The sequence below is a fragment of the Mustela putorius genome, unplaced genomic scaffold (genome assembly GCF_011764305.1).
Source record: "Mustela putorius furo isolate JIRA1106 unplaced genomic scaffold, ASM1176430v1.1 tig00003983_pilon_pilon_pilon, whole genome shotgun sequence".
Taxonomy (NCBI): Eukaryota; Metazoa; Chordata; class Mammalia; order Carnivora; family Mustelidae; genus Mustela; species Mustela putorius.
Window position 1 is genome coordinate 13616011 of NW_025422123.1, and position 20411 is coordinate 13636421.

The 20411-nt window shown below is 44.1% G+C and overlaps 1 protein-coding gene across 1 annotated transcript in view; it reads right to left on the reverse strand.

The window, feature by feature from the left end:
* Window positions 1–20411, reverse strand: part of TNFRSF21 (TNF receptor superfamily member 21) — a 66055-nt gene that overhangs the window by 23737 nt on the left and 21907 nt on the right. The window contains exon 3 of the mRNA XM_004739731.3: window positions 19910–20404. Within this exon, the coding sequence (XP_004739788.2) occupies window positions 19910–20404 (495 nt within the window). The remainder of the gene's footprint in view (window positions 1–19909; window positions 20405–20411) is intronic.

Sequence of the window (20411 nt, forward strand, 5' to 3'; positions counted from 1 at the left end):
TTGGTGAAAATATCTAGAAAATCAGCTCTCGATTTTTGCCTAAGAAAAGAGCAAGGCTAATTTCAGAAGTTTCTTTGGAAATGGAGGACCTGGTGTTTCCTCAACATAAATCCTCACTCTGCGATGCCAACCTGTAAAGGTGGATGACCTCCAAGAGTGTATACACATCCTAAATCAACCACCCACAAATGGCTTTCAAAAACTAAGTTCCTAGGAGAAGGCTGCTTCCTTGTCAACTCTAAGAGTAGAATGCCACAGAGGGAAGCACTGGTACACTTTTCACATGATTTTCTCTGACAGTGTTAAATACACTTGAACTAGCTGCTTTTCAATTTTCAGGGCAATGTTTGGCCAGATACAGAGCTTTTGATTTCAAGTAACAGGCTCCTCTTAAAAAAAATAAAAATAAAAAAATAAAAATGCCATGTCTTACTTGAAACCCTTCAGGTAACGTTAAGGAGCAAAGTAGCAATTTGTGACTGATGTGGTAGGTTCTTCCAAATACCGAAAGGCATGTTAGTCCCTGAATCTTAATTTGGGTTAACTTGACGAAGGCCCACAGTGCCTTACATGAAAACATGACTGCATTTTCTTGTACATGGGACCTTTGCTTAAATCTTCATAATGCCAGTGATAGTGTGGCTTTGGGCAAACCACTAACTGTCATGTCCATTTCCTCATGTGTACAATGGACATACTCACTACAGTCCCTGGGGATGAGCTGATTAACATTTTCTATAGACTTGATTTATTTTTAGAAGTACCCCATCATTATAAATGTTCCATATACTGAACACTAAAACTTAAGACTAAATGCATTTCTGAGGCAAATACCCAGCCTTTATAGAGTAATTACAGAGTTTAAAAGGCTCAAACATAACAACAGATCCCTCTTCCAAAACCCAGTATTTATACTTTCTTTTCAGCCACAAAATAAAGAAAAAAGAGGAAAAAAGAAAAACACGAAGAATGGATACAATGAGATCTTCCATCAACCAACACTGACTGGAAGCTAAATATAAGGCCCACAAATCAGGTCTCATCTTATTTTTTTACTATGAAAACACGGAGTCAATGCGCAGAAACTGCCCCCGGGGCCGGCAGTGTTGTTCTCCACACCCCCTCTCATGGCACAGTTGATAAATCCAAAGGTGGCAGAGAGAACGCTAGAGACAGCAGCCTTCTGGCACGGCTCAGGGTCCCAACAACGCAGCAGGGGAGGAGCCCCTGAGTGTGCTGTTCCTTGTCCCCACCCACCAAAGGGGAATGAAAAGCTTGCAAGGTATTTCAAGAATATTTGTTGAGCAGTCACTGCAGGTTACTGGGTTTGCTGGACTAATAACCTTTACAAAATTCTAATACAGAAATAATTTATCCCCAAGAAAATGAAGTAATGCCAATGAAACAAAATTTGTTGGGCTCTGAAAGTGTTCTTTGTTCAGAAAAAAAGTTTTAGGCAAAACTAAAGAATACAACTACAGAGAAAAGCAGGAAGATAATTAAACCAAATTAACATAGTAACCTGGGGGCTGGGGGTGGGAGGCGGAGGTTACTGGGTAAAGAAACAGAAGGGACTTCAAAGGGGGTCACAAGGTTCTATTTGCTAAACTGGATGCTGGGGAAATGGGTCTTCCTTTTATCTTATTACTTTATGATTGGTTCAAGGTCAGCTAGCTAGTTAATGGTATCTCTGTTAGTGGTATATGTAGTGTAGTGAGGAGCTTTATTAAGCTGGAATTATAAACGCACTTGGGGTTGGATATGGTGTGTTGTATGCTGCTTCCTCCTGGCCTGTTATTACTGACCAAGCAGATGTTGGGAAAGTTTTCCCTGGGGCTAAAAAGTTTATTTCTTTTCTTTAAAATTACAGCATGGTACCCTTAGGGGGGAAAAAGAGAGGTCAAACTTTTTCTGTAAAGGGCAACAGTAAACGTATTAGGTTTTGAGGACAGGGAGGTCTCTTGCAATTCCTCCTGAAATATGAGATGGTTCACCAAGATGATAGTTCACCAACCCCTGAAACTTTCAACTTGAAGGGACCATCGCTAAATTATCAAATGGCATAAAGATTTAGAAAAGCATTGTGTTAAAAAAAAAAAAAAAAAAAAAACCTTACACACACACACACAAGATAATGCAAGCTCTCGCCCCAATTATGACTGTTAAATGAGGGTGAGGGAAATGGAGACCAACTCTCTGACTGCCAGAGTGTCCCCATCACCTGCCCCATGAGAGTTCCAAGTTTTCATCCAGACTGGAGACAGATGTGTTGAATCCCTCTGACTACTTTAGCTGAAAATGAAGCCAAATATCTTTTTTCTTAGGTTAAAAAAAACACATCCCTCACCCCACCGAAATGCAGACAGGGGTGTGTAGCTTAACTTTGCTTTTCCTGTGATGTCAGGTCCTAGAGCTCCGAGAAGGAGTCAAGCAAGCCCTCATTCACGAGACGCTATTCTCACCAGGAGCTGCATGCAAGAAGGTGGCCCTGGCCCCAGGATTGAGCTTTCGAATTGTAAGGTGCTGGTCGTGGAAAGATCATGAACTTGGCCATCACAAGATAGGGTTTCAAATACCATGACCTGTTAGTCATGACCTCTAAAGTTTCGGCATCCACATCGATAAAAGAACATCACCACCTGTCGTCGCATAGGGTAGGAAAGGTGATTTATGGGATCAGTTAGTAAAACCGGTAAGTCAAGAGCCTGAGTACACACCGCTTTCACTTCCTCCATCCCCTCCATCTCTGCACAGACAAGTCATCGGGGCGATGGACCTAAAAGGTGGGAGGAGTTTTGCAGAGACTTGGGTTTCAGTGCCAGGACGGTAGGTATGAATGATCAAGGCAAAAGCCACAATCCTAGCTTCCTGCGCTTTCTGGAACCTCACCAGTACATGTCAAAAGTACCACCACACAGAAGGGCTCCATTCAGAGAAAGGCAAAAGTCCAAGAAAAAGACATGCAGGGTGTCCCATCAGTACTCACTGCTGACACTGCCCAGACCCCCATCAGAGAACATAAGAACAGAGGCATGAAGTCATCGACCAGGCTATTGTGGATGAAACGGCATTTTTCTTGTGCATTCTAAAATCCTGAATTAGATAGCATCTGGGTAACAACATTAACTTGAGTCTCTCTTTTTTTAAGCTCCATGTCAGCTCCAGTATACAAAAAAAAAAAAAAAAAAAAAAAGAGTTCCACATCTTTTCATAAAAACCTGAATTGACCTTTATCATCAGAAAGGATATTAAAGCTCTTTCCTTTTAGAGATAAATATCCAAAATCTTAAGGAGTGCCTTCCTTAAGAATCCACATTAAAGCCTCACTGGATGGGGGACGAAGGCCAGGGATGACAGAGCCAGAGGAAACAAAGAAAGACTGTCTGTAACACACAACACAGCACCCAGTCCATACTCCACCCAGCTTCACACAGAACGAGTGCATGGGAGAGTGAGGAGGTTATAAACTCTGTGATGGTCCCAAATTCTCATCATTTAAAAGACTCGAACATTTCCCATGGCATCTCCTATACTTGAAATGTAACATTGGTTCTCATTATTCTTCTAGAAAGAGAGATAGGCAAATAATGAGAAAATTCCCATCGAGGCAATTAATACACAACCTCCTCCCAGGACAGCTGACGCCACAGTCACCCCCATGCTGGTTTCTGTACACACAGCAGTCTCCTGTGAGGTCCACAAACAACAGGAGACCATGATCTCAAGATTCCCGCCCCTCTATCATCTCCCTAATTCCTGCCCCTTGGACATTGCTGTTAATCAGCACACGCTGGGGCCTCAGGCTTTTAAGCTGCAGTTACAGGGCAGCGCATTCAAAGTACATACACAGCAACAAATGTCAAGTTCGAAATCAGAATACAAGTGTGGCTTTAGCCTTCCTAGAATTGATATTCTTCCCAATACAATGGCAATGTCCTCATTGATGACTTTTTTGACCACCCTCTGCCCAATCCCCATGTTGACTTTGACTACCATTATCTCCAGCACCTAGCACATACTAGGAATAGGATGGATGGATGGATGCATGGATGGATGGATGAATCCCTTTTTTGTTAGCTTCCCCTCTTTCCTGATCCCCTAACCACCTTTTATCATCTCATTAATCTTTATAACTGCAGCCATTGAGAAGCTGGGGGGGCCACAGGCTAACACTCCCTTGTCGTGAAGCCATGCCAGATCTCATGTGGTCCCTGATGGGTGGAAGCTGGGCTTCCTGGCACAGGAACCAGTTCTTATGCAAGAGTCTCTCCCCTGGCGGTGCCCTCTCCCCCATCAGGGTGGCCCACCACATCCATGTCAGGCGCCAGAGGAAAAGTCTTCCGGATTCTGCCCCTGCAGAGAGGAGCTGTCTAGACCAAGATCTGTCTGGCCAGATTACACAATAAGTGCTTCTAAGAGCAACAAACCCGAAACATGCACATGTGTTTTGTAATAACTAGTATATCATAGGATGATTTAAAAATGGGCTACCAACAGGGATCACTCCCAATGCATCACACAGGAAACTGCTTTATCAGTGCTTGGGAGCTCAGAATGCCCCAAGTTAAAAATAGTCTGCCTCGTTGAAGTACAAATGTTAGAGGAACTGCTTAGACTTTATTTTAACCCAAAAGTTGACTTCTGAAGCTGAATTAATCACTATCTTATTGAAGGTTCAATGGGCAATCATAATAAGCTCAGATGAAGTCCAGAAGCTACTAAAACCACAGTGCAAAGATCTCATAAAGCTAATGATGCATTGTTTACCGAACTACCGATACAAGTTCTATCAAAACTATATATAATTTTCCGGATGGAAAAAACAGATATCACTGAGGCCATGAGGAAAATCAATAACCTTTTATTTCATCCCATGGAAGAAAACAAAAAGAACAAGGTCGAAAATGGCTCCTATCTCCTGGTCTTAGTCTATGTCTGAAGCTGTTCATTTATTTATCTAACAAAAATGTACAGAGCAGCGACCACACCGACACTATTCTAGGCTCCGGGGGCATGGCGGGACATACAACAAAACCAAAGCCTTTCCTTGTCCTGGGGGACACGGGAAGTAATAAAATACTCAGTGATAGAGAGTGAGGCATGCTAAAGGGAAAAACAGATCAGAGACCAGGGATGGGAAGGCAGGACTGACATTTTAGAATTGGGGCCTCCTCCCTCAGAGCTAAAAGGAGGCCTGGCTGAAGTAACATTTAAATTAAAAAACATTTAAATCATGCTGAAGTAAGACAGCATGTCACACAAGAATGTGAGACAATGGACTCCTAGGCAGAGGGAACAGCGGGTCTGGGGAAGGAAGGGCGTTGGCATGCACAAGGAGGAGTAGGGAGGCTGGTGTGGCGGAAGCCAGTGGGCAAGGGGGAGGGTGACAGGGTCACAGGCTGAGAGACAAATGGGAGTATGGATTGTTCTGGGTCTTCAGGCTGCTACTCCGGGTGCAACAAAAAGTCACTGGAGACTTTTAAACAAAGTCTCAATGTCTCAGTTTTGAAGGACATCATTTGACTTCCATGTGGACAGGATCATTCTGGATGCTGTGTCAGGAAGACATGGAAAGTGCCCAGGCAGAGGAGGAGCCCACAGACATCCTCCAAGGGAGGGGACTGACTTCATTTGGGGCAGAGGGGCCACAGTGGAAATGATAGGAAATGGTCAACTTCTGTATATATTTTGAAGGAAGAGCTGATGGGATTTGCTACCGGGTTTGCTAACTATGGGGTGTGAAAGAAAGGGAAGGAGGCTCTCTCTAACGTTCTGGCCTGAGGAACTGGAAGGCTGGAGGGGCCTCTTTCTGCAACGGGTGACTGATGTGGGAGTGTTGTTTGGAATTTGGTTTAGACATCTTAGCTGTCAAGCATCTAGACATCCGGGTTGGTCACACAAGTGAGAGGATATTTGCATGTTGCATCCAGATACGAGAACCAGGTTGGATCTATGCACTTGGGAATAAGGAGCAGATGGACGGTCTTTAAAGGTCTGGGTCACCACAGGAAGGAGAATGTGCAGGCAGAAAAGAGGTGCAAGTCCTCAGCGCTGGGGCCATCCACTGTTTACAGGTCCTGTGAAAGAGAAGGAGGCAGCCAAGGAGATGGAGAAGGAGTAGCCAGAGAGGTGGGAGGAGGACCCCAGAGAACAGTGTCCTGGAGGCCAGGGGAAGGAAGTGTTCTGGGCAGAAGGGAATCAAGTGTGTTAAATGCTGGCGACAGGCCAAGCACAGGAAACTAAACTAACAGTTCAGTTACAATCATGTTGTCAGACTCTATAGAAAAGATGCAACATCGTGGCTAAGATCCTGCCATATTTCACGGATTCTAAGACATCTGAATGCGTATTTGAATCAATGCCTTTTCATAGCTTGGTCACAGTGGGTTTTCTTCCTTAGTGGAATATAAAAAAAATGGTATGTCACCATCAGTGGTGTCTTAGATCTGATAAAACATAGTAAAAGTCATTATTTTTTTAACATATAAACTTGAACCCAACTACGTTTTAAAAGTCGACATAACATCAACACACTTAATGTGTCAAATTCGGTGCACAGCCTTTGATGTTAACAACCAGTTATTCGTGAAGAACGAGCAACAGAAATCTAGAAATTCCTCCTCCTCGGCAAAAACTGCTTACATAACACCTGATCAGGCTGATTCAAGGGCACTAATTTTTAAGAATTTTTTTGGTTTCTATTTGTATTTTAGTCGTCTGTGGGGAAAACGCTAATTTGTCTTTCAATACCCCAAAGAGCTTAAATTTAAAAGCTGCTAGTTAGGTAAATTACAAAATAAAATACGCATTTAAAATTTAAATACCTTCTCCATAAAGCCTAGAGGAAGACGTTATCAGTGGGCCAACCTGGGGGGGTTGGGGTGGACAGCAGGCTGTGACACCACAGGGCAAATGCCCCTCTCTGGCCACTTTGTGCACGAGATGATGCTTTTTAGGCTACAGTGATAAGAGGAGCTTTTCCCCTGCAACAGTTCTGTCCACTGTATAACTGACAGACATCCTCAGAGGTTAAACAGAAAGGTGCTGTCTGCCGGAAGTGGCATCACTGGACACAAAGATGGAAAAGGCAGTGGGGTGAGGGGTTCATGGGGAAAAAAGCCGCTTCCAGCCGCTGGAAAATCACTGTGGTAGGGTAGCCCCTAGGGAGGGGGCAAAGGACACGGTGGCCTCTTCAGTGAGACATTGTACTCCCTTCAGCCCAGCTTCCTGGTGTTTCCACTTCAAGTTCTCATGGGAAATGTGGGCCAACAGTAAGGTGACATCTGGAATTTTTGACAAGGTGGCTTCAGGCAAAAAAAGGAAGGTTTCTCTGCTTGCAGCTGTCTGCTATCTGAGGCTGGGAAAACCCAAGTTCAACAGATGCGACCTCTGATTAGCAAAGCACCTCTGACTTACTGGTCACAGCCTTTATTTATTACAAGAACCCTCGGAGCCATAAGCCCATTGGGTATCTGGCTTTCGAATTTTCTCCTTTCAAGCAATCGAAGAAAAAACCGAAAAGCAGGAAATCAGTGTGACTTCTACAAAGGACAACTCTTGACTGATGACAATTTTGTAGTTGGTTTCCTTCAGAACAAGCTGGGCTTTGCTAAAGGCAATAACGTTTTCTTAATGCCGTGTGATTAAAAATAAAAAAATCAGCCATAGAAATCTAGCCATTTCCAGCCTCAGGTGATTCATGGGAAATCCAGACTGTAAGAATCACGGGGCAGTATCTAGAGTCAGACTGGCGTCCAAGTTTAAAACCTGGCTTTGCCACTTCCTAGCTGCGTGACCTGGAGCAAGTTACTCCCTCCACCTCAGTTTCCCCTTCTGCAAAATGGTAATGATAGTGGTCTACCTCCCAGAGTTATGGAAATTAGGTTAATATTTAGAAAATACCTGGAGCAGGATATGGCGCTCAGTCAGCGTGAGATAAGTCTTTGTTGAAGAAAAGTAAACAAGATTTAATGGCAGCAAGAGAGAGACCTTTCTTATAAGGTTAGAAAAATAGATTTCATAATCACAGTGTAAGAGGTCATCTTTGCATCCCAGAATCACTTCATGATCTTGCCTATGTCAATACTAAGAGACACCCCACAGGGTCACTTTAGGGGGAAAAAAAGGGAGTGGAGAAGTACTTATTATCCAATTCCTAACACACTTCATTTGTTCTTCTCTGAATGCTGCATAGAGAAGTTTTCATAATTCAGTTGAAATGTTTTAAGTCATTCCTGAAACCTGATGGAAGAGAATATTGATCCTGTTCAAATGGGGCATATGAGGCAGAGCTTCTGGTTACTGGACATCTGTCCCCTAACCAGTCACTGAAACTTTGGGGAAAAACTCGTGCCAGAAACGCCATCCCTATGAGACTGCCTCCCTGGAAAGAGGAGGAAGGCTGCAGAGCTGGGAATCCAAGAAAAGGGTTTCCTTCACAACCCCCATAAAAACCAATTCTCCTGCACCTGACCCATCCTAAAGGAGGAACCACAGGTTGGGAAGGAAGGAAACACATTTCCTAAACCTATCATTGGAATTCCTAAGGACCAGAACCAAGAATGCTGTTCTTGAGTAAAACCTAAATACAATGCAGATGAGAAGGGATAGGTTTTGCTTGTCTGCTAGGTAATGTGGGACGATGTCACATATAGCTCTGCTTGAGCAGTGGCTTGTGGATCGGGGAAAAGATGGAAGAAACAAAAGATATATTACCAGAAATTCTCCGGATCTAAAAGGTAGCACGCGTCAAGGACTACGTCCTGAACTTTACACAAGCAAATTACTCCCGGTTCTGAAGCAGCACTGTTTCCCCCAAAGAACAGTCTTTACAACCAGATTGGGATACTCATCTTATACAAATAAAGTTATGCAACCAACTTATGCAAATACGAGGTTTAACCCCCAAGCCAGCTAGTCCACACTTGAACTTCATCTTGGGGTTTCAAGCCTGAGATATGGAAGCAGTTTGGCTGTGGACTGTGTTTAACTTCACCATTCAGTTTTTGCAACACTGAAGGATAGGACTTCAGAACGGAAGATGTTAGAGATAAATGAATCCAAGTCCTTCGTCACTCCAGTGAGCACCACCAGGCCCCACAAGCTCCATCCCTTTCCACAGCTTCCCTCTCCGACAACGGTGGCTCACTGCACCTGTCCCCCGGGGCATAGGGTGCTCGCCACCCTCAATGGCCCCAGGCCACACTATCACCTCAGCAGTGCTCCTCACACCATGAGGGCAGGCTGGGTGAGCAAAAGCCTTTTGTCTCACCCTCAAGAATGCTGAGAACCAGATGCCATGTGCCACACTGTCAGTTCCCTTCAAGCTCTTCTTGTGCTGCTCAGTCAGGCCTTGAGGTGTATTATGGCCAACGTTCTTAGTATAGATGTTTTCTCCAAAGCCATTTTTCCCGGCCCCTATGACTCACTAAGTCTCACACTTAACGGAGTTCTACTTGTGTTGAACATCAGATACAACTGTGTCTTACCCTGACATCAGCTCTGCATAAATGCTTAGTACAGCTCAACTTCCTGACTATCCTCTGAGGAAAGGGAGAAAGGAAAAAAAAAGCCGAGCTGGCAGCTTGATCAATATTACAGATGATCTCATTTGATATTTAGAAACAACCCCATGAGACGGGAGTTCTGTCCACATTCCAGATAGAGAAACTGAGGAGAGGATCAGTAGCTTGGCATAGTTGCCTAGTGAGGGCCGAGGGTCAAAATCGGAGAGTCCAACCCATCAGCCCTCATCCCTCACAGCACCATGCTACCTCCCCAGGCAAAGCACCGCGTTACCAACCCCGTCTTTCCTGAGTTTTGGTTGCTTCTTTGAACATACATCTTTTGAATATGTCTTTCGCCAACTCCTACTTCCCTTCATGGCATCATAGAAAAGGAGAAAATGGAAATAATGGACAAATGAGTTACAACAATATATTTGCAATAGTCTAGGCTTCAAATGTCTGCCCACACCACACCCCTCCTCCTCCAAACACTGGAGGGACACAAGTCAGCAGCGCTGTTGCACACTCGTTAACCAGCTCGGAATTCAAGGCCAACTGCCTGAGTGCCAGTCCTGGCTCATGATGGACTTGAGGTATGATCTTTGTCAGGTCATGCAACCCTTTTGTGCCTTCTACATTCTTAATATGTAAAATGGGCATGATCCTGACATTAGAAGGTTGTTCTAGGAATTAAATAAGAAACTACCTATAACCACAGAATAGTGCCTGGCACACACTAAGCATTCAATAACCATGAAGTATTATTTCTCCCTCTTCCCCCAAACCAGTGTGTCAATAATAAGGCTTTACACAGATTCCCTTGGAGCAATTTCCTTAGAGAGCAATTCTGGACAAGTAAAACTTGAGTTCAAGTCAGAGAATGTCAAGAGCAACCAGGAAGGTGCTCAAGTGCCTAAAAGACCGGCTAAGAGGTTGTAAAGAAAGGATAAATGAAGTGGGGGATGATTCTGCCTCTTCAAGGTCAAGGTGGGAATGTTCCACGTAGACTTGAAGAGCTTTAAGCATTTCTTTACTTTCACCTGTAGCCGAGATCTAATTCATCTCCAGCCATCAGCTTCTTCACTTCTCCAAGTCTGAAATTACCCAATTAAGATGATTAATTAAGCTAAACATCACCACCACCTCCAGCCCCCACTGAATGACCACCTAGGGGCCATTAGCATTCCCATGAAGGCAATCCAGGGAGAAACAAGCCAGAAGAGATCCCCCTCCGAAACATGCCTTCATCTTTCTCTCCCTCATTCACTCCTGAGTCCCTGAGGCCAAACGGCTAACTAAGTTCTCAGGTCCCACAGCCACAGCCTTCAGTAGCCTCACAAGCAAACAGCCTCTCCATTTTGTCATTCAAGAAACTGGAGAAAATGCTTTCAAACCACAACAGCCTTTGTACTGGGCAGAACCCTATAGTCCTCTGAGCAGAGAAGCAACATGGAAAATATAAAAATCACCGTCCCAGGAGTTAAATTATGGCCACATAACCCTGGGCAAGGCACTGTTCTTCCCTGAGATTCAGGTACAAGTGTACCCTCCTTGTGACCAGTGCAAAGCTATTCTCGGGAACTCTGCTGTGGCTGGGGTTTCCTGGCCCATAGGAGACCACCAAGGTCTCCCTCTGCCTAAAAATTCAGAAATGCACGAGAGCCCTGGACACAGCTTCTCCACTGCAATGGAGGTGACACAGTTGAAGAAACTGAAAGACCCAGAAGTAGTTTTCTAACCGCTGCTTAGTCTCTACCATGCTACCAAAATGTCTCACACTCTCCCTGAAAGCTCGCACTGTTACTGCACATTCTCTTGGGCCTCCCCAATTGTGCGTCCTGGCTTAAGTGGAAATTTTCGCTGCCCCGACCTTACTCTCGTGCAAGCAGGAAGGCAAGCTCTCCAATGCGGCAGTGAGCACACAGGCCTATCTTCGGCATCGGGCGTTGGTGTGGGGCTAAACCTGGCCTCTTATCTCTGCCCTGCAGCCCCTGCACTCTACTCCCCGGCACCCGCAGGATCAGTCAGGGCAGTGTTTCCCTGGACAGACTTCGATGGGACGGCAGTGCACTCGGTCACAGCAAAATGGCCACATAGATCAAAATCAGGCGACCCTGTGGTGAAGGGTTCAAGTTCTTTTATTTTACAAACAAAGTTGAGAATCAAACAGAGCTAGTCTTCTGCTGGGAATCATGCAGCATTTGAGAAGAACCAGATCTGGACTTCAGGTCTCACAGGCCAATGTCATTTCTGCTGCCACGGCTCCTCCTGTAGGCTGCAGTCCAGACTCGAGAGAACTAGCCCATGGCTCCACTCAGCCAGCTCATCCTTAAAGGATGGCATCTGGTGAATGGATAAAGAAGATGTGGTATATAGATATATACGCAATGGAATACTATGCAGCCATCAACAGAAATGAAATCTTGCCATTTGCGACGACATAGATGGAATAGAGGGTATTATGCTTAGCGAAATAAGTCAATCAGAGAAAGACAATTATCATATGATCTCTCTGATATGAAGAAATGGTGATGCAACATGGGGGTTTTGTGGGGGTAGGAGAAGAATAAATGAAACAAGATGGGATCGGGAGGGAGACAAACCATAAGAGACTCTTAATGTCACAAAGCAAACTGAGGGGGGCGTGGGGAGAGGTGGAGTTGGGAGAGGAGGATGGGGTGATGGACACTGGGGAGGGTATGTGCTATGGTGAGTGCTGTGAAGTGTGTAAACCTGGTGATTCACAGACCGGTACCCCTGGGGCCAATAATACATTATATGTTTATATAAAAAATTAAAAAAAAAAAAAAGGATGGCATCTGGGATGTCCTGACCCTATGTGGCAATCAGCATGCCTCCCTTCCAACTCTCCTCCACAGCACTAGTCAGTCACTGAACCAGGATATTCACAAGCCATTCACTCTCTTGGTTTCTCTTTGAGGACAACAGGGGTGCGCTGGAGTCTACAGCGGGTTGCATCTGTCTCCTGCCCCTCTCTCCACTCTCTCCACTCAAAGTCTATCGGTTCCCTGAGCAAGCAGATGAAGGGGGGGGCAGACCACTCCCCAAACGACTCTTTCTCTCTCCACGGCTCTGGTGTGCCTAAGAGACATGTTGTAGCAAGTGCATGGTACCTCTGTGGGTGGCAGACCCGTGAGGTAAGACCGAGATGTCCTGGTAAAAACTAGTCTTTTTTCAGAAGGGCACGAAGGAGAAATGGAGCTATTTTTAAGCAAAATACAGGATAACTGCCGCGTTTTCCTCACTCCCACCTGTATCTCATGGTCCTGTTTTGTAACTCATCCCTTCAGCGGTCTGCAGACTGGGTAACAGTCTAATAGAAATATATTAAATAATTAAATAAATAAATAATATTAATATTAATTAATATAAATATACAAAGGAACACTTATGGCTAGAACTCAAGAAGCTCTCCAGGACGAACTAGTCTGCTTCCTTAAGTACAGCTGCGCTCATGATAAAGGCAAATACTTCAGCCTTTTTCACGGTCATCCTTTCTGGGGGTGAATCAGGAAACCAACGGAGAGATTACCGGAGGGGACAGTGGGGCTCATGAGTCGTCTCTACCATCATCAACCGCCCTCATCACAACTACTACTTGCAGACAATTGGCCCCACTGCCGGCAACGTATTGCGCGCTGGGCACACACTCAGTTCACTCTCACAACAAACCAGGCACTATTACCACTCCCATTTTACCCATAAGGAAAATGAGGCACAGGGAGTTAACTAATGGGACCTGGATCACGTAGCTAGTAAGTGGAACCAGATTCCAGAGTCTTTGCTTTTCAGCGCTTATGGTAACACCTTTTTTTCCCAACCTTCTAAACAGAGGCCCAGAGAAGTATAAGGTTTTCACTGAAAGGAACAGGGAATGGAAAATCCAGAATTTGAGAACCGAGCCAGCTTTATTGCTGTCGTTTCTAGTTCGTGAGACTGCTTTCCCTCCCAGGCCCCCTTATCTCTCGCCTCAGACCCAACCACAGGACTCTCTGCACTCTCCCCACCAGACCAAGCCCTCTGGTTGGTATAAGTAGAAAGTACACAAGCACGGAAGCATTCGCAAATTAGCAGTTTTCTCCCTCCTCACATCTCCCAGCTCCCCAGTGTCCACGGTCAAAGTTTCCACTTTGAAGAAGCGAATCAGATGGAGGAATACCAGAATTTTTTTGCATATTTTAAAGCACAGCTATCATGGAAGCCTCCTTTAGCTCTGAATACTAATTCTTGGTATCTGTGGCAATCTTGTATCAAGAACCCACCTTCAGATCTTTATGTTAAATCCCTAATACCAAATATTATCACAACTCAAAAGGAAAAAATCCAATAGTTCAATGGGTTGAAAACCAACCAACCTTGAAAAGGATTAAGTGGATTAATTAGCTCATGGGCAGAACTTTCTATGATGGAAATGTTTTCTATCTGTCCTGTCCAATACGGTCATTACTAGCCACATGCAGCCATCGAGCCTTTGAACTGGAGCGGGGACAACTGAGGTATTGAATTTTTTTATTTTCATTCATTTCACCTTTAAATTACACAGGGCAGGTGGCTCCCATATGGGCCAGCTGGGCTCCAGACCACCCTTCCCAGGACCCTGTGCTACTAACCAGGCATGGGGTCACACAGTAAAACCCAGTTGCCTGCTTTCTAAGGACTTCAAAGCAATGTGGGGAGACAAACCACATACACACACACAAGTCAGCAGTGACAGTAAGAGCTACGGGAATTACAAAACAGCATCTTAGAATCTAGTTCTACAGAAAGAGCCCTTTACCCTTTGGTTACTGGGTTTACAAAACAGTCAACTACAGAAAGAACGTTGTCAGCTCCTTGTACTATGGCTTTTGCGGTCCTTATATGTCCTGTACTTAAAGTAGCTACACCCGAAGGGTCACTGCCCCTGCCAAAGGCTTCCTATCTCCCCAAGACACGGGAGGAAGAATGCGCTAATCAGGAGCTAAGCTCAGTGCCAACGAGATAAATCCAATTCCTGTTTCTCTCATTTTATTTTCTCTTCATAGCCTTAAGTATGAGAGAAAAATAAAAAATGATCAGGGAGAAATACTGTCCATCTCTTGCTCCTTTGGTCACTTGGCAGGGCCCTCCTCACTGGATATGTTCTTCTCATCGGCACGAGCATTTTCAGCAGGATTTCTACTCCTCAACCTGTCTTTCAAACTTGCCCTCTGAAGCCCTAGGCCAACCGGTTGGCCGGGAAGCCAACTTCAACCTTCTGCAAATAGTGGAAGAGAACAGGGAATAAAGGAAGGAAGAAGAGAGACAGATAGGAAAGGGAGAGAGAGGAGGGAAAAGGGAAGGAAAGGAAAATAGAAACGGCCCATAAAGGAGCAGTGAAGACAGCGCAGAAGTTGATGGCCATCCTCAGGATCCCTGTTCTCAAGGGGGCCTGGACCACAGTTCTCTATCTTCTGTGGTTACCAGGAAGCGAATGGTATGACTATTTCGAGATCGTTTGAGCTTCTTGCATTGCAACATATGGCCGGTTAAGTACAGACCAAATTTCACTATCTTCACTTTGGTGCCTTTTGTGACAAAACAAACAAAACAAAAACTACTGTTTCCCATGTAACCTCCCGGTTAATGTGAACCCACACTCATTCTTAACTTCAGATGGACTATTCTGGATGCACCACTTGCCTCATTGTGTTGGGCTCTACTACAGAAAGAACTAAAGTTTTTTAAAAGTGACAGAAACAGGGGCGCCTGGGTGGCTCAGCGGATTAAAGCCTCTGCCTTCAGCACGGGTCGTGATCCCAGGGTCCTGGGATCGAGCCCCGCGTCGGGCTCTCTGCTCAGTGCAGAGTCTGCTCTCTCTCTCTCTCTCTCTCTCTCTCTCTCTGCCTCTCTGCCTACTTGTGTTCTCTGTCAAATAAATAAATAAAATCTTAAAAAAAAAAAAATACAAAAAAAAAGTGACAGAAACATGGCAATGGAGCGTTAACAAGAGACATACATCTTGATGACACTCGGACCCGGTAATGAACTCTCACACAGGCTCTTGTGTCTAAAAATTTTTTTTTTTTTTTTAAGATTTTATTTATTTATTTGACAGAGAGAGATCACAAGTAGGCAGAGAGGCAGGCAGAGAGAGAGAGAGATGAGGAAGCAGGATCCCTGCTGAGCAGAGAGTCCGAAGCAGGACTCCATCCCAGGACCCTGAGATCATGACCTGAGCCGAAGGCAGCGGCTTAACCCACTGAGCCACCCAGGCACCCCTCTTGTGTCTAAAAAGTCTGAAGGGACTTCTAATTCTGTTGCTGCTGGAGACCTATTACAGGGAACCACAGTACAGTCCCAACCTACCAGATGCAACACTGCGATGACTTCAGAAAGGAAGGAAGCCCACAAGGTACCACAGCACGTTCACTCCTCGATCCTCCTGGCTACATAGTGTCTCACCCACTGTTTCCAACACTAGCATTCTGTGAAAGTGGGATTGCAGTTTTCTAGAGTTCAACTTTAAAAAACCCGAAGTCCACAGTAGGTAAGAGAGGGGTGAGTGGGGCCTAACAGAGAAGAGGCTGCCATTGGTGACAAAGATGGGAACCAAGACCCCAGTTTCAGAGTGCAGATGGTCTCTAAGGCACTCAGGATCTTGGGCACGTCTGCTGAAGGCAGGCGGGAGTAAGGGAGGTCCTGCACACCCTTTTATAGGGCATGCCCCAGAGCTAGGTGATTGTATCCCCACTCTCATCCTCATGAACAATTCAGTGGGAAAGGATGAGGACCACATTAAGACCTTATTATACAGGATCATCGGCTGCCCAGAACTCACAGTGATCAGATCAAACAGGCAGAGTTTCTAGAGGCCTCTCTGAGTCCCTGGGATGGTTTTTTATGAAACAGAACCTCTCTTTGTAATGGGATTTTACCTGGTTGTACCTGTGAGAATAGCAATTTGGAAAGAGGAGACCTTCCTCAGGAAAAAAACAAAACCAAACCAAGCAAAAAGAACACCTTAAATATAAACATCTCGACGCAAAAACCTGGGGGAAAGGTTAATCTATGGGAAGAGGGAGTTGCCCCTGAATGAGACTATTGTTATTTAACTGGAAAAGCATCTCGCCCAGGTCCTGCTATCCTAGGAGGCATGGTCCGACTTTGTTTGATTTGGCACTGGTATTCTTTTTACGAAACAGAATATTGTTTCAAGGACACGGGCACGGAAGTTTACAAGGTGACAATGGTCATAGGAACGTCTAAGTTCCTGCATTAGGCTGCTTTTTGCTGCTGGACGCAGTTTTACTTCTACGATTCCCAGTGTTCTCAAGAATTCTGACAACGAGGCTGCAAAAGAGCATTTAGAAATACAGCTGATCGGGATCTAATCCGTAAGTGCAACCACTAGAGCCACAAAGTCACTTCTTTAATAAAGTGGGAGAAGAGTTCCAGACATTTACAAATCCAGCAGGATGTTCTAGGCTAATTTTCTCCTAATGAGATAAATCAGAATGAGTGTTCCGACCGGTCACTGAAAGGGCAATTCAATGAAATACCCGATCCTGGATGGATCCTAGACCAGAGGAAGAAGAGATGCTATCAGTCAAGGGCTTTCCTGGGTCAATCAGCAACACTGGACTACGGACAGTGAATTAAAATATCATATCCATATTAAATCGATTGAGTTAAAAATGACCACATTTTTTTTTTTTAAAGAGACTGTCCTTATTGTCAGGAAATACATAACCAAGGTATCTAGGCATAAAGTGCCATGCAATGATTTAGAAAAATTACTGTACATATGTACAATAATGACTTATGATGGGGCAGCATCCTGATAAACGCAGCACAGGCTGAAAACATCATTTAATAGAGTAAGTCATGAGTGCATTTAATACATCTAACCCATTATGCTCAATTAAAAAAAAATACACCTCATCTACCAAACATCACAGCTTAGCCTAGCCTACCCTATCCATGCTCCAAACACTCTTATTAGCCTACACCAGGCAAAATCATCGAACACAAAGCCTATTTTGAAATAAAGCGTTGACTATCTTAGGTAATTTACTGAATGCTCTACTGAAAGTGAAAAACAGAACAGTTATTTGGGGCCATAATGGTTATAAGTGTACTGGTTGTTCACCCGTGGGATGTGATGGCGGACTGGGAGCTGCTATTGTCCAGCATCATGAAAGAGGATCATACCGTGTATCACTAGCCCAGGAAAAGATCAAAATTCATAATCTGAAGTACGATTGATTTCTACTGAACGCATATCATTTTGGCATCATCATAATACTAACAAATCTTAAACTGAACCATCATTAAGTCGGGGACAGTCTACATATATATACTGTATATCATGTGTTATAAAACATCAGGCACGCCTGGGTGGCTCAGTCTGTTAAGCGTTTGCCTTCAGCTCAGGTCATGATTCCAGGGTCCTGGGATCCAGCCCCACATTGGGCTCCACACTGAGTAGGAAGGCTGTCTCTCCCTCTTCCTCTGCCTTTTCCTTCACTCTTGCTCTCTCTCAAAGAAATAAAATCTTTTAAAAAATTATATTATATATACTATATAACATTATGTGTAACTAATATTATATGTAACATATTAGTCTATATTATGTATATGTCATAATATAAAGTCTGTATGTATTTTTATGTAAAAAGTGCAAATAAAGAAAAGAGCAGAATTTAACAATAGTTCAATCTGGGCAAAGATATCACTGGTATTTTTTGTACTATCGCAAATTTTTCTGAAGTCTGAAATTATATCCAATCAAAAATATACTTTACTTAAAAGGAGGGGAGAATTAAAGCCTTTCTTCCCCAGCTGGGTTGCCAGCAAAGAGATGTCTTATTCAAGTCTATGAAAGCTCTATCCCAGATAGGACGTTGGCCTCAGTCTGATTTTCACTCGGTTTGGTCATTCACACAGACTAGCAAAAGGGAGTAAAATGAAGGGTTGTTTTTTTTTTTTAAACTTTCTCTAAATATCTGATTATAAAAATTCCATGTGCTTATTATAGAAAATTTGCGGAAAAGAACAGAAAACTAATAAAGAAAATGAAACATACATAAATTCCACCATACTCCACTGAAGTGGAAGAAACATTATTTTTATTTTGGTGTATTTCTCTTCAGTCTTTTTCCCAAAGCTTTCAGAATTGGGATTATATTGTATGAAATGTGTAGCCTGTTTTGGTTTTATTGTTTTCCTTTAACCTAGTATTAACATTTTCCTATGTCATGGGTAAAAAAGGAAAAAAAAAAAAAAAAAACTTGATTCAGTCTTCAATGGCAATACGTTTTCCACTATATGGATATGCCATAATTTACTTATTCACTTCCCTAAACCTGGACAATCGATTATTTTCAATTTTTACTTATTATACATAATGCTGACTTAAATGTGTAAGACCTTTGTGCTTAAATCTTTTTTTACTATATCTGGTTTATACTTTTATGACAGTCACAAAAATTAAGTTACTGGGGCAAAGGGTATAAACATTATTAAGATTCAATGCAAAAAAAGGTCAAACGACTTTTTTTTTTTTTAAATGTGGCCTATGCCTTTGTCTTTAAGGAAAAAGGAGACACCCAAAGGGGATTATCCAAACTTGGGGCTGACAGCTCAGGGAGGATTTAAAGAAAGGGAAGTTACTGCATCAAGCTCAAACCTGCAGTCTTCAGACCAAATTTCGCTGCGAGACGAGTTCTGTAAGCTGTTGCTTGTCTTCAGAAAAGGAAAAACTGAAATGTCCTGGCCTGTGTCAAGGCTGGCTGCTAGGCAGAAGATGTAGGGTCCGGCCTCAGATGATAACCAGTATATTAAGCTTAGGGTCTCTACAATCTAAAAGATCTATCTTCTTGATAGAAATGGGATCCTAAAAATTCAAGGAAGGGGGAAAGCACATGTGAGAAAGTGATAGGAATCTCTAAGCAAGGTTCCAATTCAAAAAGGCAGACTTAATTAAAACAAGTTGGATTTTCTGCCCTCTAGCTTTTCAGTAGTCTGGTATTGTAGAAGCAAGCCACCCAACAGTAAGAGGAGACGTGGAGTCAGGCCCGTCCGTCCTAAACAAACCACCAGCCTGGGTCAAGGACACTGCCAAACCTCCAGGAACACTACCTCCTCGCTTATTAAATGACACGGTTGAACAAAGTCCCTAGGTCTCTGGTATGTCAACAGTCTCCTCTAAATGTGCCAAGGGGAGAAAAGGGCAGAGTGGTTATTCTCTCTGAACATATTATAGCCAATGCTGACCATGTCACTTTTCATAACACAACTAGATCAAATGGCCCTTGTGGATAGGAATACCTGGAAGCTTAGCATTTCCCCCTCTTTCCGGCAGCAAAGACTGAGAAAGGAAAGGCAGGAGGATGTGTGAGCAAGGAGAAAAGAGGGCTCACCGTGGCCATTGCAGTAGTAGATCCACTTCTCCCGGTTCTGGGTTGGGGTTGTGGATTTCTTCAGCCCTGCCTTTTCCACAATGGCGCTGGGATCCTGCCGGGGCCCCTTCTTCAGAGTCCTTGAGCTTTTCCGGATACTGCATACCACTATCACCACAAGCACCAGCAGCAGGAAAAGCACAATCATCCAGGGCAAGTGTTCATTGATGTCAAAATGCTTGTGTAAGTTCTGTCTGGGGTGACCCCTCTTGAGACCTTTGATGGGCGTGCTGGACTTCTCACCCCCAGTGGCCTCCATGGATGGCAGCAGCTTCAGGATGTGTCTATGGTGGGGGCCTTGCTGGTGGCTGACTACCTGGAGGTTTGGGAGGGTCTTGTTCACGCCTTCCTCACCCCTCGCTGAGCTTGTGTTGTCGGGGACTGTCCCTTCCTGGATGCCACTCGGTACCTTTGGTCTAACAGAGGCAGAAGAGTTGGATTCTGTTGAGTTCATGCCTAGAAA